The following is a 21,770-nucleotide window of genomic DNA, read 5'->3' on the forward strand; positions in this document are numbered from 1 at the left end:
TGCCCTGGCTCCGGGCACCTGGGGACTTGGAGGAGCCCCATGATCCAAGCCAGGCTCCCAGGGCTGTGCTGTGACCCCAGTGTTTTCTTGCAGGGGTGAGGGCCCTGGTGAGCATCCTGCAGAGCTGGTACTCGCTGTTCACTCCCACGGAAGCCACCAGCATTGTGGCAGCCACAGTGATGTCCCACAACACCATCCTGCGCCTGAGCCTGGACTACCCACAGCGGGAAGAGCTGGCCAGCTGCGCCCGCACCCTGGCCCTTCAGTGCGCCATGAAGGACCCGCAAAACTGCGCCCTGTCTGCCCTGACCCTCTGTGAGAAGGACCACATTGCCTTCGAGACCGCCTACCAGATTGTCATCGACGCTGCCTCCACTGGCATGACCTACACCCAGCTCTTCACCATCGCCCGCTACATGGAGCACCGGGGCTACCCACTCCGGGCATTCAAACTGGCCTCGTTGGCCATGACGCACCTCAACCTGGCCTACAACCAGGACACGCACCCAGCCATCAATGACGTGCTCTGGGCCTGCGCCTTGAGCCACTCTCTGGGCAAAAACGAGCTGGCAGCCATCATTCCGCTGGTGGTGAAGAGTGTGCACTGTGCCACGGTGCTCTCGGACATCCTTCGCCGCTGCACCATGACGGCCCCAGGGCTGGCTGGCATCCCCGGCCGCAGGAACTCGGGGAAGCTGATGTCCACCGACAAAGCACCCCTGAGGCAGCTGCTGGACGCGACGATAAGCGCCTACATCAACACCACCCACTCCCGGCTCACCCACATCAGCCCACGGCACTATGGGGAATTCATCGAGTTCCTCAGCAAGGCCAGGGAGACCTTCCTCCTGGCGCAGGACGGGCACATACAGTTCGCCCAGTTCATTGACAATCTCAAACAAATCTACAAAGGCAAGAAAAAACTGATGCTGCTGGTGCGGGAACGGTTTGGGTGAGTCCCGGCCCCTGCCACGCTCACTGGCAGGGTCCGGCCGCAGCACGGGGACTCGGGAGAGAAGAAGGAAGGAAAGTGGAGATCACCTTCCCCCCATCAGCAGAGGCTGCTCTGTTCTGGTCTTCTGTTTCTTTTTTTTGTTTGTTTTCTTTTATTTTTTTTTTTTAGTTTTATTTTTTTCTTTCTTGGATTTAACCATTTCACATGCTGAGAGGATCCAGAGATTCCTTGGGCACAAACCAAAAGGCAACCACGGGGAAAAAGGATGGTTCGCTCAGCCCCCTGCCCTCCCTTGCCAATACCAAAAGCTAACCTGGAAATCTAATACCTCTTTCCTGAAGGAAGCAGTTGCTGGAGGGATCCGAAGGTTGCAAAGTGCAAAAATCTTTAAAATTACGTGGGGAACTAAAAAAAAAAAGAAAAAAAAGAAGAGCGAGCAAAGAAACCCGCGACACTAGAACCTCATGCGTCACCAAAAGCGATGGCTTTGCAGAGCGCTTCTCCCGCCCGCCCGAGACATGCAAACTCCTCTATTTGTGAAGATACTTCAATAAAAACAAGTTAAAGTAACTGTTCTCAGGGATTGCTTACTAAAAGTAACACAAAAAAAAAAAGCATTTATGATACTGTAAATACTATAGTATATGTGTCAATTATTAAATTGTAAAGTTATAATTATTTATAATTCTGTCTTTTATTTGGGGGATACTTGAAATTGTCGTGGGCTGGGGCGATTATTTTTATTATTGCTATTATTATTATTGTTATTATTATTATTATTATAACTATTATTTAAAAAAAAAACCACAGAAAACAAAACCACAGACAAAAAGAGGAGGAGGCACGTGAACATTTCTCAGGTTCCCACGGCATCGTCAGCAGCGAGAAGGGTGTGGGGGGAGGCAAACGTCCGCTCAACTTGCAGCCCTGGGATGGACAGATGGAGGAATGGACAGAGCAGCAGCCCAGCGCTTGAGGACAGCGAAGGAGGGGACTCGGGACGACACTCGCTCGGACACGCATGGATGCTGGTGATGGAGGACACGAGCCCATCGCCATCTCCCGGCGGGCACAGGGGTGCGAGGTGCCTGGGCGGGCAGGCACCGGGGCTGCCCAGCTCCTGGGGAGGGAGCGGGGGCAGGCGCAGCCGTGCTGCTTCCCAGCTCCCTTCTGCTTCCCGGCCCTGTGGTGTGGCCAACGCTCAGCCCTTCCTGGCTTTGCCCTGGGCCAGGGGCAAACTCTCCAGCCCCAGGCTCATGGCTCTTCGGTTTTGGTTCATTTCTTTGCCAGCGGGTCGGGAGGGCTGGGGGGGGCCAGGGCTGGTCTGAATGGTGACTTGTAGTTAGAGAACGTGGGCTAGTTATCTGCTGTCTGGTTTGACTTTTAATTTTGGCAAGTGACTTGTGTCCGCGCTCCGGCCAGGAACCCAATTGTACTCGGTCTCTGTCGCCACCGAAATAGTGGTCTTCAACCAGTCTGTTTCTCTCTTTTTTTTTTCCTTTTTTTTTTTTTTTTTTTTTTTTGCGTGCGTGCGTGTATGTGTGTGTGCGACCTCTACATCTGATGTTTAATAATAAAAGGGATGAACGTTACTGCCTGTATCTCTGCTGCCTTTCTCTGAAGTCGGTGGGGTCACCACGCTTGCTGGGCAGCCTGGCGTCATGGGCAAGCCCCGGGGAGGAGGTGGCATTGCAACCCCCTGTGGTACCCAGCCCCTGTGCCCCAAGGAGGGGGACGGAGCAGGGGCAAAGCTCAGCATCAGCAAGTCCCTGTCCACCCCGGTGGCACTGCCCCAGCTGCGCCAGCCTGAGCAGTGTTGGTGCCCACGTCTTGATCCAGCCTCCAGCCAGCACGGACGCAGTGAGTGTACTGCAGCGTGGGATGGGGTGGCACAGAGTCAGAACCCAGGGTTCCTGGGTGCTGCTGGCACCCTGGGCTGCTTTCTGCAGGGTTTGCTGAGCCCCAGCCAGACTTGGCCCTGAGGATCAGAGGAGATGGGGAGGTGTGTGTGGGAGAGAGATCTCCAGGCCCCGTGGGATGGTCCCAAAGAGGCTCTGGGAGCTGGAGGAGGGTGATGGCGGTGCTATGGCCATGGTGTCTCTGCCACCATCGCAGCCAGTGTGGCAGGGTGCTGGTGGTGGTAGTGGCTGGAGGGCTCCTGCCACATGGCCAGCTGTCCCCCAGCTGAGACCTGGGTCTCCCACCCACTGGGGGAGGCCCTGGGTCGACATCATGTTGCCTATCCCCACCTGAGCAGGACTGAGGTACAGCTCACGCTGAGCTTGTGGCAGCGGTGGGCTGCAAGCCCCCAGCCTCCTGGCTGTGACCCCGCCAGCCTCAGGCAGCCCATCTCCCCTCGCAGGGCTGAGCGCATCCGTACTGCCAGGAGCTGCCTATTGTGCTCTGGCCTCACCCCCTCTCTCACTCGCCCTTGGCACAACACTGTGCAGCCTGGCAGGGAGGGGTACCCCCTCCCCCACCCCCAACTTTGCTGGCATCCCCATTTCCCCATTCTGACCTGCAGGACAGGGCTCAGAAACTGCCCCTGGCCTCACGTGCCCCACTGCTGGGCTGCCGTCACTGCTCATCTCCTCCAGGGCCATCCAGATCCCCGTCCCCCCAGCCAGAGCCACACGGCTGCTGTGGAGAAGGTGCTGGTTTAATGCTGCAGCCCAGCCTAGAGCGGGCCCTGTGACAACACCCTATTTAGGGTGACTGCCCAAACCAGAGTCCTGGCCCCAAGCCCCCCAAGGCTCAGCTGTGCTTGTTGATGTGGCGGGAATGAGCGTGCACGGCCTCCACGAAGGCACCCACATGCTCGGGGCTCATGTCGGGGTAAAGGCCGTGGCCCAGGTTGGCGATGTAGCGTTGGGTCCCAAAACCTTCTAGCATCTTCTTCACCAGCTCGCCAATCTTCTCCTGCAGGCACAGTGGGAAACGATGTGTCAGCCCGATCCAGTTCAGGGGGCTCCAGCCTGGAGGACTGCTGGGACATGAGCCAGCACTGCAGGTGGGGAAACTGAGGCAGGAGGCCTTTAACACAGGCTAGAACTAGACCCTGTTGCTGGCGCTGGCCACAGCTCACCTTGGGTGCGTAGAGAGCACAAGGATCCAGGTTCCCTTGCAGGGTGATGTCTTTCCCTATCTGTGCACTGCAGCAGGGAGGAAGCAGGCAAGTTGTTGCGTGTGGTGCAGATGCTGGGGGCAGCCAGGTGCCTGCAGTCCCCATCGCAGGGCACATGGGACCCCTCAGTGCAGCCCCTAGTTGCTGTGAGCTCCATATAGCATGGGGCCCCAACGTCCCCACTGCTGGAGCAGAAATCTCCAGGCCTGGGATGGCTCAGGACAGAGGGAAAGGTCAGGGTACCCAGCCCGGGGTGCTGCCCAGGCATGTGAGTGCTCTGCCAGACTCTTACCGAGCTTCCTGGGGCCGGATGGTCCAGTCAAGTCCGACCACCTCGTAACCTGCATGGGCCAGGTCGCGCAGCGCGTAGTGCGCGTCCTTCGCAAATATGATCTGGGGAGGGAGAAAACGGGCAGTAACTCCACTATGGGTCAGGTCCCTCTCCACAGGCTAGACTGGGGGAAACAGGTGCCAGGGGATGCACCCCTGTCCAGCAGCCCCCCGATGCCAGGGTCAATCAGGCAGCCCCGACTCACCATGGGCACCAGGGGCAGCGCCTCCTCCTTCAGCCTGCTCTTGACAGCCTGAGCGATGTCTCGGATGTAGGGCAGGGCGAAGTCCTGAAACTGCTCCGGGCCCAGGTGCCCTGCATGGGACTCAAACAGCTGGAGCGCCTGCCGGGGACATGGGGCTGGGAGAGCTGCACCTCAGTCCTTCCTCCTCCCCCCAGAAGCTGGACCCTCTCTGCTCCCTGTCCCCAGTTCCTGCCTGGCCCTGTCCCCATGTCCCAGGACACACCTGTGCTCCAGCAGCCACCTGCCCCACGAGGTAGTCAGTGATGACATCGGCCAGCAGCTGCAGCAGTCGGTGGCTTGCCTCAGGGTGACGGTAGAGCCAGCTCTTGGCCTTGGCCATTGTAGTGGAGCCGCCACCTTCAATCATGTAGGACATGAGCGTCCACTGCAGGAAGGAGAGGAATGGAGTGAGGAGGGTGATGGAGACAGAAGAAGATGCAAGGGGCTGATCACAGTGCTGAAGGTAGGACCCGTGAGCACCCCAGAGCTTGGGGCACAGCTACTCCTGCATTGAACGTCCCCCACCTACACACCCCTCCCTATAGCAGCCACAGCTCTGGGGGTGTCATGGCTGGTGTCACCCCAGAATAAAAAGCAGGGCAGCCCAGCTGGAAGCTCACATGGAGGAGCCACGTCACTTACAGGTGCCCCAGAGAAGCCGATGAGGGGCACCCTGCCCTCCAGGCTGTGTCGTGTCAACGTGATGGCCTGGAAAACGTAACCCAGCTCCGCTGTCACGTCCACCTTCTGTCGTAGTTTCAGCAGATCCTCCACCTCCTTCAGGGGCTCTGTGAATGTGGGTCCTTTCCCAGGGACCATGACAACCTCCATGCCCAGCGCCTGGGGACAGGGGAGATTGGAAGAAGCAGGAATGGCGGGGGGGCAGGCCTCAAACACAGCCCCATTCCCAGCTGCTGCTCCCCAACACTGACCTGAGGCACCACCAAGATGTCAGAGAAGATGATGGCAGCATCCAGGGGGAATCGTCTGAGCGGCTGTGGAGGGGAAGAGGCAGTGTCAGTGAGGGGCTGGGAACCCCTCCCCATTGGAGGGCCTGGACAAGCACATGGGGCAGTGGGGTCCCCAAGGGCTGCACAACTTACTGGGGCCACCTGAGGTGGCCAGACCCGAGGTTTCTCCCCGTCCCCATCTGGGTGGGGAGAGGGGACACACAGACTCCACAGGCTCACCTGCAGCGTCAGCTCACAGCACAATTTGGGGCTCCGGCAAGTGGCGAAGAAATCCTGCCCTGCCCGAGTCTCCCGAAACTCTGCAAGGGACCGGCACCAGTGTTATGGGGTGTGCGCTGGGCCCCACCTCTCCATCCCCACCCGCCGCACGCCCCCGCCTGCTCACCGGGCAGGTAGCGCCCCGCCTGCCGCATGCACCACACCGGGGTGTGTTCCGTCTCCTCTCCACGCGCCGCTCGCAGGAATGTGTCGTTCTTCAGCTTGGGGAAGCCCTTGGGGCTGTGGACAAAAGAGCAGATACAGGTTGTCACCCGCGAGGGGTGTGGGTGCCCTGCCAGATCCCCGTGGCTGGGGGCAAGGGGGGCAGGGCCAGCGGCTCATCCCCACTCCCTGGACAGTGACCGCGGGAAAGGGCTTGCGCCCAGCTGTGACAAAAGCAGCAAATGCTCCCCATCATGGTCCACAGCCTCTTCCTGCTCGGCATCGTGGGGTTGTCCCCAGGGAGAGGCGATGCCTGGGCCCAGGGCCCTGTGAGATTAAGTTATCAGGGCCAGCAGCTGCTCCCGCCTGGAGAGATTTGGGGCCAGCGGGGCGCAGGGGGTGGGCAGCCCTGCCACCAGCGTCCCCGGTCCCTATCTGTGCTGTGCAGCCCCCGGAGGCCCAGGCACCCGCCGAGGTGGCAACCATGTGTCCCCAACCTCCCACCCACAGTGTCACCACCGAGGGGCTGCTGGAGCCTGGCCTGCCCCTGGGACGGGGACCCCAAGCAACCGCGGGGAATGGCCAGCACTGTCCTGCTGTGAGGGGCAGGGGCCACGGGGACAAAGTCCCCAAAACATCCAGTGTAGGACCAGTGACTTCACTGCCACACAAGTGGCCCTGCTGATCCATCCCAGTACCTCACCAGTGCGGGATCAGACCTCCCAGTGTCTCACCAGTGACCCCAGTGCAGGACCCTGGTGCGAGCACCATATCCCCAGGGCCACACCAGTGCCTCACCAGTGTCCCCAGTAAAGGACCCCGGGACCAGAGCACCAACCCCAGAACCACACCAGTAGAGGACTCCAGTACCAGAGCACTGTTCTGAGGGCCACACCAGTGCCCCCTGTGCAGGCCCCTGTGCGTGACCCCCCTCACCGCACTAGGAGGCCGGGGAAACCGACGGGGCGGGGGGGCGCAGGCCTGCACCCTCTCCACCCTGCCACTCTCCCCAGCCCCAGTTACTCACAGGAGCTGCTCACTGCCCTCCATCCTGCGCCGCTCTCCGGCCACCCCTTTGCTTCCCGACGCGGAGCGGCACGGCCAACCCAGCCCGGCCCTCCCCGCCCCGCCCCGCCCCGCCCCGCCGGCGCCGCCATCTTGCCGTAGTCCCGCCTCTCCGTACGCCGCCATCTTGTCCCGCCCCCTCCGTACGCCGCCATCCTGCCCAGTTTCTCGTTCCTCCGTACGCCGCCATCTTGCCCTGCTCCTCGCGCGTCTGTACGCGGCACGGGCGCCACCATCTTGCCCTACGTCTGCCCCATCGGGCGCCGCCATCTTGCCTTGTCGGCGGGCGGGGTTTGCCGTAAACCCGCGAGTAGCGACCCCGCCGCTGTGGGGCTCGGCCGCTGTCCGCCGCACACGGTACCCGGTGCGCGATGCGTGCGGGCGGGGAGGCGCCGCACCAGGTGCTGGGCCGGCTGCGGTTCCTGCTGCAGTGCAGCGAGTGCTTCCGCCGCGCCCGGGCGCTGCCCGCCGCGCTCTGCTACGTGCCGCGGGAGGTGCAGTACAAGATCTGCAAGGACCCCGCCGCCGCCGCCGCCGCCGCTGCCGCCCGCAGCCTGCTTAGCGTCTGGGACAGCCCGGGGCCGGCGAGGGGCGGCAAGCGGGCGGCGAGGGCCACCATCGAGGTGCGGAAGGGCGGCTGCCTCCGCGCCACCGGCGAGGAGTACTGCAACGGCGCCGGGCTCTGGGTCAAGCTCAGCAAGGTAACGGCGGGGGTCTGGGAGGCCGCCGCGGCCTGCGCTGCCCGCGGAGGGGCCTGTCGGTCCGCTGACGGGAGCCGCCTGTCCCCCGCAGGAGCAGCTGGAGGAGTACCGGAGCGGCTGCGAGCTGGAGGAGGGCTGGGTGCTGGTGTGCAAGCACGCCGACGGCGGCGACCGGCTGGTGCCGGTGGAATCCACAGAGCGGATCCAGCGGCAGCAGCAGCTCTTTGGGGTGGACTATAAACCTGTCATCAGGTGCGGGGCCGCCGCTTTGTCTCTTCAGGTCGCCGTCCCTGGCTTCCCCGGCTCCTCCTTGCACGGCGGAGAGCAGGGAAGTTCCCGCCCCCATTCACCCAGGCCCAACTGCGTGGGGTGTCAGTGTGCTGCCCCTCAGCCATTCCTGCCCTGGCCCGCTTGGCCACTTCCTCCATGGAAGTGAGACAAGAGGTGTGCCAGATGTGGAGTTAACTGGGTTTTGCTCGGTCCCTGTGCTTGTCAGCTGCCTAGCAGGGTGTGGGCTGGAAGAAGTAGAGATGGTTGGAAAGCAAAGGGTGGCAGATGAGGCTGGAGGTGATGGAGGATGGAGTGCGGTGGGGCTTTAAACACAAATTTTCCCCTTCCAGCTGCTCCTCAACCACCAGCTCCTTCTTTCCCCTGGGATTTTCTCATTCCCCCCTTCTCTGGGTTGTTTCAGATGGGAGCAGGTGGTGGATCTGACATACTCACTGCGCCTCGGAGCGAAGCCCAAGCCTATGGAGCAGGATGAGGCCGCAGTAGAGAAGCTTCGGTATGAGCTGTTTCCCAGTTTCTGTGGTGGTTGGGTACAAGCCACTGTCTCTTCCTGGCTGCTCAGACAGCTGTCTCCTGCAGACTGGGGGGGGAGAGGGGGAAGGCAGGCAGCGGGGAACAGCTCTGCTCAGCACGGTTTTGTCCTAGTTAACCCCGCACAAAGCAGAGAACAGGGCAAGACCAAGGCAAGCAGGACATGGATCTGCCTTCCGTGACCCGTTACCCTGGCTGCCCTGGCTCTCCAGACCCGTTAATCCCTTTTCCCTGGTAGGTTTGTGCCTCCAACATGGACTTATGAATGTGACGAAGACCTGGTGCATTTTCTGTATGATCACATTGGGAAGGAGGATGAGAACTTGGGCAGCGTCAAGCAGTACGTGGACAGCATCGACGTCTCGTCCTACACGGTGGGTTAAAGGGACAAGGCTGCATCAGCCCTACTGTGCCATGTCTTCTCTGGGCTGGGCTGTGTTTGAGGATATGCGAGAGAAGCCTGGGGAGCATCCTGCAGCGTATTGTGTAATGTGGCCCCTGGAGGGGCTGTGGTTTGAGAAGCAAATGCTAATATTAGCTGCTAAGCTGATTTTAGGGAGAGTTTGATATTCTGCGCTCTGTGTGTGACCCCAGAGCACCTTGGAGGGTCAGCCGCAGTGTGGAAGTGCGCTCTGTACTCCCTGTGTCTACCCACAGCCCAGCAAAGGGAATGGGCTAGTTTGACACCCTCTGGTTCTATGATTCTTGATAAGAGTAACCACTAAGGGGAAGTTAATCTTACCTCCATCTGATCTTCCTTTCGTTCACTGCTCTCTTCCAGGAGGACTTCAACGTGTCATGCTTGACTGACAGCCATGCCGACACATACTGGGAGAGTGACGGGTCCCAGGGCCAGCACTGGGTGCGGCTCAACATGAAGAAAGGCACCATTGTCAAGTGAGGCACATCTCCCCTCCGTGCTGGCTCGCGGCTGGGGCAGCCCTGCAGCCCCTTCTCTCTGCATGAGCTCGTCATGGCCCAAATTTGCCCTGTGCTCCCCGCCCCTCAGCCCTTGCTCTGGGCTTGAAGGGGTCTTAGCATTCTCACAGGTACCTGGGGATCCCAGCACCAGCTGCATGTGCTTGATAACAAGCGTGACCAGGCAATGAGGGGAAGCAGTAATGGGTGTTCAGATGCAGGTACCTTCTCCTCATTTTATGCTTCCCTTTGCAGGAAGCTCCTGCTGACAGTGGATACGACTGATGAGAACTTCATGCCCAAGCGGGTTGCTGTGTATGGGGGCGAGGGGGACAATCTGAAGAAACTGAACGACGTTGGCATTGATGAGTGAGTGGATGGGGGTGCAGAGGGTAGCATGCCCCTTGCAGGGGCCGGCGGTGCTGGACACCCTGACACTAAGCAGTCATGCCAGCACCAGCCTGGCTTAAGAGGCCCAGGGCCTTGGGACAGGCATTTTCCATCTCTGAGCTGCAGGTTCACTCTGCCTACAACAGCAGATGGGACAATCATCAGAGCTCTCCTGATCTGATTGTGGGACCCATTGGGATCATGTCACCTGGACCTGAGGCACCAGGAGGTTCAGGCATTCAGCACAGGCCGTGTTGTAGGCAACTGGCTCTGGGTTCCTGCCACAGGCTCCCATTTTAAAAGAAGCAAACCCTCTTCTCTTACAAGAGACCAAGTGGATTTTGGCAGGATGGGCAAGGGAACAACTCTGCAGCCCTTGTCTGTGCTGTGTTTGCAGGAGCTACATTGGGGATGTGTGCGTCCTTGAGGACATGACAACACACCTGCCTGTCATCGAGATCCGGATTGTGGAGTGCAGAGGTAGGGCTGGGTGTTATGGCTGCATCCATAATGCACCTGTAGGAGGCTGTACATTAAGAGTTTGTTGCTGTGGCTTGTACTTCTTGGCCCTGTGGGTTGTTTCAGATGAGATGCAGAAGAACCATGGGGAAAGTCCAGGGGCACCTGGAGGTTTGCAAGCTCTCAGCTTTCATCCTATCTTTCTCTGCCTTCAATTTTTTTTTTTTTTCTTCTGTAAATGCCTCGCTGCTTCTTCACAGAGGTATTTCAGGCTCTCAGGATCGAGCCCCAGAGCTGGTGGAGCTGGTCGCATTCCTAGTGCTTTTACTTGTAGACCTCCCACACCGGAAGGCTTCCTTTCTCATGATCTTAGCATATCATCCATGGTCTTCCTTGGCAGATGATGGCATTGATGTTCGCCTCCGAGGCATCAAAATCAAATCCTCCCGACAGAGGGACCTGGGGCTCAGTGCTGACATGTTCCAGTTGCCCAATTTAGTGCGCTACCCTCGCCTAGAAGGGACAGACCCTGACCTGCTGTACCGACGGGCCGTGCTTATTCAAAGGTACTGTATGGAGGGGGGCAGACAAGTGGGGTGGCACTGCCTGCAGGGATTGGGGCCATCTCCAGCACAAGTGTGGCTGGAAGCTGTAAAGCTGTGTGACTCTCCTTGCGACAGGCATCCCGGGCCCTGGAGAAAATAGCAGAATCATTTAGGAACAAAGTGGGCTCTCTGGGGTAACTTCTCTACACTTTCAGAGGAATTTTGCAGCTCAGGTTCACAATGTCCAGTGTGTCGCAAGCGCAGCGTATCTGTGCGGTGTGTGGGCAGGTGCGTGCAGAGTTCCTTGCAAGGGGTGCAAGGTCCCTGCAGTGCCCAGGGAGTGAGAATTTAGTACTAAAGGCTCTGTGATCTATAATACCATGCTGGATTGGGTTTGGTTCTGTTGTTACTTTTCTGCCTGTGTCCAGACTGGAATAGGCTCATGCAGATCCCTGTCCCTTCTGTGTCACAATACCACCTTCCTTGGGTTTTAGGTTCATCAAGCTCCTGGACAGTGTCCTGCATCACTTGGTGCCAGCCTGGGACCACACTGTTGGCACATTCAGCAAACTCAAAGTGAGTGATTCCCTCTGTGTCTTGTGGGGCCTCAGTCTGGCAGGGTGATTGCGTTTGGGCTGTGGCAAGGGAGGCAGTCAGTGTTTGTTGCCTTTAAAGCAGCTCAAGGGAAATACCTGGCTGAGCTCAGTTCATTAAAGCTGTGAAAAGTGATATTGTTTAGAGGCTAGATTCCTGCTAAAATGTTGATGTGGAAACATGTAGCTATGGGGTAACAAGTAGAATTAAAGCAGAGCACTTCACCCTCAAAAGGACTTGGACCATAGCAGCACTGGGCATGTGAGCTGGCCACGCATCCCCTCCGAGATCTCAGCTCAGGACACTCTGTTCCTGCACTTGCTGCCAACAGCTTTGAGTTGACTGTGTCCAAACAGCAAGGCTTTTACCAGTAACTTCCTTCTGGCTTTAATAAGCTTTTGATTTCCAGCTTTCTCATAAGACTGAGTTTGTCCCTCCAGATGTCTGTTTTCCTGACATCCTCTCCCAGAATACATGTGCTGGACATTGCTGGGGTAGCCCCATTCTGTGTGTTTCTAGGCCTGGTATCAGAAAGCACTGTAATTCCTGTGCTGGCTCAACACAGGACCCAAAGCATTTGAGGATTCTTGTTTGTTTAGAGGAGCTTGCTTTGATTACAAATAGGAGGGATAGTAAGACCAGTGTTCTGGTGAGAGTGAGGGTGGAGGAGAGTCCAAGCAACTCTGGAGTGTGAGCATCCGATGACTGATGGAGAGAGGACTGGGCTTGGTATCTCACTTAAGCCAGAAAGCAAAATCTTTTAGAGTCAGAGGTGGAGCAAATATTGTCAAGGAGAGTGCATCTGTGTGTGGAAGGCAGTGGCCCTGGGAAGGGGAGAGACCTGGAGGTGCAGTGGCTTCAGTAGGAAGTAGGTAACGTGTTTTGGACACTGGTCACTTCTAATGTTTTGGTCATACCTGTTGGCAGCATATCAAGCAGTTCTTGCTGCTGTCCAAGAGGCGCACAGCTCTCATTACCCAATGTCTGAAGGACTCGGAGACCAGCAAGCCCAATTTCATGCCACGGCTCTATATTAACCGACGCCTGGCTATGGAGCACCGAGACAACCCTGCCTTGGACCCCACCTGCAAGAATGCTGTGTTCACCCAGGTACTGTCCCTCCTGGAAGGGTCCCTGCTGCTCTGGGGAGACTGGGGCATCCCAAAGGCAAAACAAACCACATAGAGGTGGGTGGAAGGGACAACTTAGAGCTGGAGATACCAGAAGTCCTCAAGGCCTCTTCACATGACTCATAGATTCTACTCATGTGCTGATGATCCCATATCCAGGAATAACATCTAGGAAGGATTTGGGATCTCTGAGTTGTAGTCTTTATCCTGGATGCTCTCTGTGGCATGTTGGTAATGCAGAGCATAAGAATCTCATTACACTAAAAGGACAGCAAGGAAATTCTTGTGTGACAACAATAATGCAACTGCATACAATCCTGTATCGTGGCCAGCAGGTCGAGGGAGAGGATTCTCCCCTTCAACTCCGCTCTTGTGAGACCCCACCTGCAGTGCTGTGTCCAGCTCTGGGGCCCCCATCATAAGAAGGACATGGACCTGTTGGAGTGAGTCCAGAGGAGGCCACGAAGATGATCAGGGGGCTGGAGCACCTCCCCTGTGAGGACAGGCTGAGAGAGTTGGGGTTGTTCAGCCTGGAGAAGAGAAGGCTCCAGGGAGACCTTATAGCAGCCTCCCAGTACTTAAAGGGGGATACAGGAAAGATGGGGAGGGACTCTTTTATCAGGGAGTGTAGTGATAGGATGAAGGGTAATGGCTTTAAACTGAAAGAGGGTAGATTTATATTAGGTATAAGGAAGAAATTCTTTACTGTGAGGGTGGTGAGACACTGGATGAGGTTGCCTAGTGAAGTTGTGGCTGCCCCCTCCCTGGCAGTGTTCAAGGCCAGGTTGGACGGGGCTTTGAGCAACCTGGTCTAGTGGAAGGTGTCCCTGCCTATGGCAGGGGGGTTGGAACTGAGTGATCTTTAAGGTCTCTTCCAACCCAAACCATTCTGTGATTCTATGATTGTGGTTTTACAGCAATACTGATCTTCTTATTGTCATTCTCCACCCCCCTCCAGAAGATCTGTTGCTCTATGTGTGCACAAACAGCCCAGACTGCTGGGAGATCTAATATGTGTTTGATGTACCTCCAAGGCCAGAAAGCTTCATACAGTGGTTAGCACTGTAATTTATGTTCCCTTTCCAAAAATGAAGGGCTCTTAGATCATTTAGAGATCAGCTTTTGTCAGTATTTAACTTTGGGGCAAACCAGATTTCTTCCAGTTTCCTGCCTTCACCTGGCACTGGTTCCCCTGGAGAGGGGATACCAGCCTTGATCTTCTCTGCTTGTTGCAGGTTTATGAAGGCCTGAAACCCTCAGACAAGTTTGAAAAGCCTCTAGATTATAGGTAAGTGGTGTCTGGGGAGGAAGGGGAGCTCCCAGAACTGTGTATGTTCTCTGGCACAGCAGGGTGTTTGGGAAGCCTGTGTATGTCCTGTGCTCTGGAGAGGGTTTGCTAGGGCAGCAGTGAGCTCAGCCACGGGATTGAGGCCTGATCCCCAAGGTGTCACCTTGCTACCGAGGATGCAGCTGTCTCTGGAGATGGAGATCTTGTCCTGTCCTAAGCCCAGGCTGGTCCACCCTAGTGCCCTGGTGTCCCTGCTGTGCCTGCTGTCTCCCCAGCATCTCCTTGGCCTTGAGCAGCACCTCAGGCGATGCCTGGTTCTCCACAGGTGGCCGTTGCGTTATGACCAGTGGTGGGAGTGCAAATTCATCGCAGAGGGCATCATCGACCAAGGTAGGGGCTCAGTGAGGCAAGGGCTCCTCTGGAGCAAAGTCGGGGGTTGATGAGGTGACTCTGTTGCTGTAGGGGCTCTCGTTTGCTCCCAGTGTTACTGCCCATGGAGGAGAGAGGGAAGGCAGGTTGCCTTGTCCTGCCACCTCTGGCCATGTCCTGGATAAGGAGTGCTGCTTGCTGGCATGGGGACTAGACTTCCATTAGTCACTAACAGCAGCTTTGACAGTGCCAATGCTCCCTCTGGCTGTCCTCCACAGGCCAGACAGGGATGTTACTTCTCCTGTCTTATTTCTTCCGGTGCCATAAGGCTCTGACAGGAGCCTTCTGCTCAGCCCTGGACCAGGTTGGACCAGAATGCCTTATCTTTGCTCCATAACTGTCAGGGTAAGCACATGGGGAGTTCACATCACTAAAATGCCCTTCTTCTGGGATTGCAGGTGGCGGTTTTCGGGACAGCCTGGCAGACATGTCAGAGGAGCTGTGTCCGAGCTCAGCAGACACCCCTGTGCCTCTGCCCTTCTTTGTGCGCACATCCAACCAGGTGCTGTGGGTTGGGTTATTTGAGGCAGATCTCTCTGTGCCTGGTGATGCAGTGTTGTCCTTGTCCTGCTGCATGCCAGGGATGTACCTACTTTTGCTAGTCTGAAGCTTTTCCTTGTGAAGGGTTGGGTAGATTGCTTTGTGGCATCTTGTTTTAGGATATGCTGACAAGTGCCTGGATACTTGTCTCTCACTAGGAATATTGCCAAGGAGGATGGGGGGTTTAGCCCACTTCTGTTGTGAGAAGTGCCCAGAGGCACTGCAGGAACTGAGTTTATGATGCTTCGTGCTGTGCTGACATCATGACTTGAAGTTTTGCCTCTCGCTCCTGTAGGGTAACGGCACTGGAGAAGCCAGGGACATGTACGTCCCCAACCCTTCCTGTAAAGACTTCCCAAAGTATGAGTGGATTGGGCAGATCATGGGAGCAGCTCTGAGGGGCAAGGAGTTTCTGGTAAGCTTTCAACCTTGTCCCTGTGTGGAGGTTTGCCACAAAGGGAGTCATTAACCTCCTTCTGCAGCCTGTCCGACAGGAGCATGGGAGGGCTTTGTGATCACACACAGGGACAAAAGGTGTTTGGCAGGATTTGGGGCCGAGGGGTTAAGAATGCTCACAGCCTGAGTTTTGGGAGATGCTGCGGGGAGCTTGGGAGAGGGTGTCTGCTCTCTGCTTAGCTATGATGAGCTCTGCATGTGGACATGGTGAGCAGGGAAGCTCCTTTGTGTCTGCACTGTTGAGCCCTATCTCCATCTTTTGGGATGTCTCCTTTCACACACTCAGCAAAATCCCTGTTCTCCTTCAGGTCTTGGCTCTTCCTGGCTTCGTATGGAAACAATTAACAGGGGAGGAGGTCAGCTGGAGCAAAGACTTCCCTGCTGTGGACTCTGTGCTGGTGAGAGGGACTGGGAGGCTGTGCCTATCCTATTCCTTGTGGCACTCAGCAAGGTGGTGATTTGTGTCCCTGTCCTCATGTTGTACTTGCTTCCTTCTGTGATGTGTCAAAGAAACGCATGCAAAAAGGGCACACTTAGCATTTAATGAATCCTATTGCTTCAAGGATGCAATGCCCCAGCATCTGCTAAACAGCTCTAGGGCAGCACATCCCACGCTGTGCTGCTGTCGCAGTCACTCCAGCCCTTGTCTGGGAAGGGAGGAGATGGGGGCTCAGGCACACCACTGCCCACTGGGCATCTCTGTAACAAGCACTCATCTGGGGCCTGGGCAGGTGAAGCTCCTGGAGGTGATGGAAGTCATGGACAAGGACACCTTTGAGTTCAAATTTGGGAATGAGCTGACCTACACGACGGTGCTGAGTGACCAGTGCATGGTGGAGCTGATCCCCAATGGCAGCAGCACTGTGGTGCGCTACGAGGACCGCAAGGAGTTCATCCGCTTGGTGCAGAAGGCTCGGCTGGAGGAGAGCAAGGAGCAGGTAATGCTGTTCCATATCGCCAGTGGTCACTGAGCTCCCAGACACATACCCCCCCTGGTCTATTTCTGGTAAAATGTATCATGCTTAGTGTCCCTGTGCTCACTAGTGCAATAGTAGGCAGTCCTTTTTGGTGAGGTCACACAGAATCATCTAGGTTGGAAAAGACCGTGAAGATCATCCAGTCCAACCATTAACGTCACACTGACTGTTCCCAACTACACCAGATCCCTCAGTGCTATGTCAACCTGACTCTTAAACACCTCCAGGGATGGGGACTCCACCACTTCCCTGGGCAGCCCATTCCAACATCTAACAACCCATTCTGTCATGGAGCCCATGGAGCTGTTGAGAAGCAAAGTGGCTTGTAGTGGTATAGGAGACACATGGTTTATTCCCAGCTCTGACACAGGCTTCCTGAATGAACTGGGATGCATCTTTGTGGGATCCTGTTCCCTTCTTCAGATTCCTTGGAGCACTTGCTGAGCAGTCACGTGGCTTGCATCCAGTCGTGTCGCTAGGCTCAACCACAAACCAGGGAGATGGGCAAGACTACCTGTCCTGTCTCCTTTTCAGATCATGGCCATGCAGGCTGGGCTGCTGAAGGTGGTGCCCCAAGCTGTTCTTGACCTCCTCACCTGGCAGGAGCTGGAAAAAAAAGTCTGTGGAGACCCTGAAGTCACAGTTGATGCCCTGAAGAAGCTCAGTAAGTGAAGGGCTCTGCTGAAAACTCCCTAAAACAAGACTGTCCCATTCTGGGACAAGGAGAGGTGTGGGATAGCGATATTAGCCTTTATTACAGTGAGAATGTGGGCCCGTATACTGCTTGCCTTTAGCTGCGTGCTGATGGGGACAGAGGTGTCCCTTGTCTCCATGTTGGGTCTCAGAGTAGAGGCTGTGGCATCCCTAGGCTGCCAGTATCTGAGCCTCTGTGGAGCTGAGATGTGGATCCAGATGTGTTTTCTGGGAGGTGCCTGACTGTGTGTGTCCCTCACACCTTGGGTCTATGTGCTTACATCTTGCAGGAACCCAGAGGTTTCTTCCTGTGCTGCCAGAGGACCCCTGGGTGAGCAGGCGTGGCCCTGCTCTAAATTATCCAGGAGGAGCCTGGATCTTTAATAAACTCTTTTTCTGTATCCTTTCTGACAGCCCGGTTTGAGGACTTTGAGCCACTGGACACCCGTGTTCAGTACTTCTGGGAAGCGCTCAACAACTTCACCAATGGTGAGTGATTTGCTCTGTCCCTGTGTATCTTGTGCCACGACAGCCCCTGCATGCTGCCTGGGAGCTGGGGGGTGAAACCACCCTCATGGCTGCTGGGGGAACAGGTGGGAGCCAAGGAGAGCAGGCAGCTGGGCTGAAGGAACTGCTTGCTAGTGCTCGGGCTACCTGGAAGTGGCTGTACTCCACATCCCTCTAGGGTCTGCTGATGTCTTTGCTTTTCCTTTACAGAGGATCGCAGCCGCTTCCTCAGATTTGTCACTGGCAGAAGCCGCCTTCCAGCACGGATCTACATATATCCAGACAAGATGGGGTGAGTCCATTCTTCTGTAGACTGCAAGGCTGACAGATCCCACACCAAAGGGATGTGTGGTCTGGTCTCCCTTGCCTTGCTGACCAGCTAGTACTGACCAGTTTGTCACCTTCTCCCCAAGCTCTGAGACGACAGATGCTTTGCCAGAGTCGTCCACCTGCTCCAGCACCCTCTTCTTGCCCAACTATGCCACGTAAGTTTTGGTGCTTCCCTTCATCTGGGAGTCTGTGTGTCTGGGCTCTCTTCTTAACCTTGGTGCTGACCCGTAGGGCCCCATCGCTTTTCACACTTACGTCCCCCTGCCTGTGCCATGTGGCTGCTGTGATTCTCCCTGTGAGCGTCTGGTGAAGCATAGCCTCCATCTCAGAAAGCATCTTGTCTTCTTGGCTGGCAAATGCAGCAATGGCAACTCCTCCTTGTCTTTTTTTTTTTTCCCCCGTGCCCCTTCCTGCCATCCCTAGAGCCAAGGTATGTGAAGAGAAGTTGCGCTATGCTGCCTATAACTGCGTGGCCATTGACACAGATATGAGTCCGTGGGAAGAGTGATGTTGCAGCCTGACCGAGCAGCATGGACAATCGTTCGACAAAACTGTGCAGTGGGAAGAGAGCTCCCTTGTCCCCCCAGGATGTGTATATATAATAAACATACAGGTGTGAAGCCTGGCACCCAGCAGTGGTAACCAGCACCTCTTTGGACATGGAGGTTTGGGTCTTCAGCAGGGTGGGAGCTAACTTGGGTGTAAAAGTGATTGCAATAATGAAACCCTGGCCCAGCCCTCATACATCAGAAATGTCTAGTAGGGTTTTGTAATAAGTTTCTTCTCCACATGTCCCTGTTGCAGCTCCACAGGCTGTGTTCTGCTCCAAACCCAAGTGGGGTAAGGCCACAAAACTGCATGTCAGGTTACAGGACAGGACAGAGAACCGTGAGCTGCTGCTGAGACCATGGGGATGCTCAGAGATGCTCAGTGTATCCTAGCCTGAGTGTCCTGACCACATTCCCTTGCCTTGTTCCTGCTCTCCCCTGAGGTCAATGGAAATGAGATCATTCATGGAGGTTTAAGAAGAAATGGGGCAAGTTGCTGGCAGGTGCTGCAGGGGTGCCTCTGGCCACCAGGTGTCACGACAGACCTGCACAGCAGGACTGCGGGTGCTGTCAGGAAAGGGCTCCCATGCTTTTACATCGCACAGACTCCCAGTTCCTGTGACCACCCGTGGTTCCCTGCACCCCTTGCACAGCAGTGACTGCTGAGGGAGCTGCTCCCCTACAGGAGGTGGAACTGACCGCTTTCCTCCTGCTCTGTAACCTTCAGTTCTGCATCCAGCATGCTGGTGGCCTAGCAGCTGTTCTCTCAGGCTCTTTGAGCCTTGGTTTTCCCCTAAAAAACAGTATTACAACTAATCCGTTCCTAGTTCTCATGGAGGTGTGCAGGCAGGGCCAAGCTTTTCTCCCAAGCAGCAGGGGTTAGAGCAGTAGCAGGCACAGCAGCACCGGGCTCTTCTCCCCTCTGCCGTGGGGAGGTAGGTGGAGGTTTCAGGTGGACAGGGAAAGCCTTTGCCCCAGGGAAGTGGAGGGACTGTGGGTACTAAGGGTTGGAGCTCCCTGAGCAGATGAATATGCAGTGTGTGAGTGAGGGGCGGGCAATGAAAACTTTACAACTTCAAGACCATTGGAAATGTTCCTTGATCTTCCCAGCCCTGGGCAGGGCTAGTCATTGCCTAGCACTGTGAGCTACCAGATGTCGGTCCGCTTTTATACCCCCAGCTCCACCTTCAGCCTGTGTGGTCTGTTGGACCACCACTGCTAAGAGCCACTGAGTCAGTGGGGCTAATGCTGTGAGGTAAGATTTATCCTGTCCTAACACTTGATGCCTTTTTCTCCTCTGTTGAAGGAGTCTGTCATTCTGAAATCACTTCCAGTTGTAAATGAAGTCCTTCCCTTCAGCAGTTTCCTTTAAAACTGCTGTATTTCCAGACCTGCTGAGGGAGTTTGTGCTAAAAGGGATGTAGACCAGGACAGAGCATGTGCTGCCATCTCCCGCATCACAGCGAGTGGAAGCAGTATAGGGTGAGCAGGGAGGCTGTTCCTGGCAGCCCTTGCCTGCAGCAGAGCCTTCCACGCTCAGCTGGGTGGGTGTGAAGTCCCGTCTGCTGGAGGAGGTTTTTTGTAAATCCTAGAGTTATCTCAGAATTGAGCTTTTTGGCTTTGTGACTGACTTCAATGACCAGCATGGACAGAAGCAGATCCAGTGTGATACCTTGCAGTGCTGGTGGGTGAGTCACTTCCTCGGGTGTCTGTTTTAAGTAGGTATGGATGAGCTAGTGAAAGGACTTAGGTCTGCTGTCTTGGCCTCAGTAAGGAGAGTTGTTGAAGGAGTCTTCTGCAATGAGCTGGGATTTGAAATGAGCCATCCTAGATGCTTTCTGGTCACTGACATTTGGGTGGAATCAATCCTGCTTTTTCCAACCTTGCCCACTCGTCTCTAAGGGGGATCAGCATTATTTACGAAGCAGAACTAGAAGTAGCAAGAAAAACTGACTCCTCTCTGATGCTTTATTGCCAGGCAGGGGACGGTTGGTTGATGGGTCGCTCAGGGCAGGATGGATAAAATGGCCCTAGTCTTTGGTGGAGGGTGGGCTGATGTCACCTGTGGCAATGGGCAGACTAAGAGCCACCTGGGGCTGCTTGGGGTGACCAGCTGCAGGGGAATGGGCACCTCTGGCTGAGACACCTGCAACAGGTGACCACTGGCTCCCATGGCCTTGGTGGAAGTAACTGCAGCTGACAGGGTAACTGAGGTAATTATGGAGGTGCCCAGAGCAGCTCAGGTTTCTCACTCAGAGATGAGACACTTGGACAGCTGTATTCCCTCTCGTCATCCATGCGTTCAGTCCCAACCCTCTGTGATGAGGAGAGAACTGCCGTGCAGGGTGATGCTGAGAGCAGAGCCTGGCTGAAGTGGTGGGATCCTTCCCTAGAAGCATCATGGCATCTCCATCCTTGGAGATGCTCAAGGCTTGTCTTACAGCCCTGGGCAATCTGATCTAACTTACAGTCTCGCCCCACTGGCTTCAGGTCTAGGTCCTCCCTAACCTCAAGCACTTAATGACTGTGAAGTTACTGGCTCCAGTTTTTCCCAAGTTTCTGTACTCTTCCTCCCAACAAGGTCTTCTAGCCCCTGACCTTTCACACCCTTGGGTTTATATCCTGGCACTGGAAAAAGTGCTGCCCAAGGGCTTGCTGGAGCTCTGGTGTGAGTACTAGAGCTCGGGGGAAAGGATCTAGCTGGTGACGGGGATTTCTATTTTAAAAATACTTGTGGTAACAGGACCATGGCCCTAGCAGGAAGGCTGCAGTTGGGAGCTCATCCAGGATGGTCTGGGTTTAACCCCTACAAGCATATTGAGAGAAACATTGTTTTACCATATATACCATTGTTTTACTGTCCCTTTTGTGTTATGGCCACGTACGTGTTGGAGAATGGCAGCAGCAACTGCTGTAGCACTATACTGGGGTGTAGAGACCTGTGAAAAGCCCTTCCAGTTGCAGGAAGAGCCCATTGCCCCAGCGAGGTCTCAGCTGAGATCATTTAGTGCATGGTCAGAGGGTCTGGACAAAAGTGAGCTGAGTAAGGACACCAAGATAACCCACAGATCATGCTGTTGAGTTTGTGTGCAAAGGTGAGCTGGGAGGGGGGAACTGGTAACCTGCCTGGATCTCCTCTGCACGGTCCTCTGTTTTGCCTGTGGTGTTTTAAAGCCAATCACAAACTGAATTTCTGCTGTGACAGCCCAGCGAATTGTGGAAAAGGTCAGCCTGGCTCAGCTCTGGCCAATCTCAGGGGCCCAAAGTAGGTGTTATTTCAGTACTGGGTCATGTTCTTTCTCCTCTGATCTCTAAAGCTGCGGGTAGGAGCTGTCT

At 55.8% G+C, this 21,770-nt stretch overlaps 3 protein-coding genes across 5 annotated transcripts in view; 2 read left to right on the plus strand and 1 right to left on the minus strand.

Annotated features, from left to right (window-relative positions):
* ZSWIM5 (zinc finger SWIM-type containing 5) overlaps nt 1-2,547 on the plus strand; it is a 101,252-nt gene extending 98,705 nt beyond the window's left edge. Inside the window, exon 14 of the mRNA XM_074876186.1 lies at nt 94-2,547. Coding sequence (XP_074732287.1) covers nt 94-956 — 863 coding nt within the window. The 3' untranslated portion in view covers nt 957-2,547. The remainder of the gene's footprint in view (nt 1-93) is intronic.
* A 1,049-nt stretch (nt 2,548-3,596) lies between these two features.
* Nucleotides 3,597-7,150, minus strand: UROD (uroporphyrinogen decarboxylase). 2 transcript variants are annotated; one of them, XM_074876190.1, is made up of 10 exons: nt 7,073-7,150; nt 6,011-6,123; nt 5,845-5,924; nt 5,587-5,649; nt 5,297-5,494; nt 4,878-5,039; nt 4,616-4,753; nt 4,372-4,472; nt 4,041-4,107; nt 3,597-3,874 (listed from the first exon to the last, which is right to left on the minus strand). In XM_074876190.1, the coding sequence occupies exons 1-10, from the start codon at nt 7,093-7,095 to the stop codon at nt 3,710-3,712; spliced, it is 1,110 nt and encodes a 369-aa protein (XP_074732291.1). In that variant the 5' UTR covers nt 7,096-7,150; the 3' UTR covers nt 3,597-3,709. The 2 variants fall into 2 exon arrangements, with proteins under 2 accessions (XP_074732291.1, XP_074732292.1); XM_074876191.1 differs by lacking the exon at nt 4,041-4,107.
* Nucleotides 7,151-7,248: 98 nt separating this feature from the next.
* Nucleotides 7,249-18,518, plus strand: HECTD3 (HECT domain E3 ubiquitin protein ligase 3). 2 transcript variants are annotated; one of them, XM_074876188.1, is made up of 21 exons: nt 7,249-7,811; nt 7,903-8,063; nt 8,503-8,595; nt 8,869-9,004; nt 9,412-9,527; nt 9,804-9,917; nt 10,336-10,418; nt 10,798-10,963; nt 11,437-11,518; nt 12,464-12,646; nt 13,902-13,954; nt 14,280-14,344; nt 14,782-14,885; nt 15,219-15,338; nt 15,688-15,777; nt 16,111-16,317; nt 16,891-17,020; nt 17,464-17,538; nt 17,767-17,848; nt 17,970-18,041; nt 18,118-18,276. In XM_074876188.1, the coding sequence occupies exons 1-21, from the start codon at nt 7,482-7,484 to the stop codon at nt 18,194-18,196; spliced, it is 2,541 nt and encodes an 846-aa protein (XP_074732289.1). In that variant the 5' UTR covers nt 7,249-7,481; the 3' UTR covers nt 18,197-18,276. The 2 variants fall into 2 exon arrangements, with proteins under 2 accessions (XP_074732289.1, XP_074732288.1); XM_074876187.1 differs by lacking the exon at nt 18,118-18,276 and adding an exon at nt 18,310-18,518 and having other exon boundaries at nt 7,250-7,811.
* The last annotated feature ends 3,252 nt before the right edge of the window (nt 18,519-21,770 follow it).

This window comes from Strix uralensis, chromosome 8, assembly GCF_047716275.1.
Source record: "Strix uralensis isolate ZFMK-TIS-50842 chromosome 8, bStrUra1, whole genome shotgun sequence".
Taxonomy (NCBI): domain Eukaryota; kingdom Metazoa; phylum Chordata; class Aves; order Strigiformes; family Strigidae; genus Strix; species Strix uralensis.

Coding starts and splice junctions, on each gene's coding strand:
- HECTD3 (XM_074876187.1), top strand. CDS start 7,482: ATGCGTGCGGGCGGGGAGGCGCCGCACCAGGTGCTGGGCCGGCTGCGG. Junction 8,596..8,868: donor GCCGCAGTAGAGAAGCTTCG/GTATGAGCTGTT, acceptor TTTCCCTGGTAG/GTTTGTGCCTCCAACATGGA. Junction 17,021..17,463: donor TGATGCCCTGAAGAAGCTCA/GTAAGTGAAGGG, acceptor CCTTTCTGACAG/CCCGGTTTGAGGACTTTGAG.
- UROD (XM_074876190.1), bottom strand. CDS start 7,095: ATGGAGGGCAGTGAGCAGCTCCT. Junction 5,925..6,010: donor GGCGGGGCGCTACCTGCCCG/GTGAGCAGGCGG, acceptor GGTCCCTTGCAG/AGTTTCGGGAGACTCGGGCA. Junction 4,108..4,371: donor ATCCGGCCCCAGGAAGCTCG/GTAAGAGTCTGG, acceptor TCCCTGCTGCAG/TGCACAGATAGGGAAAGACA.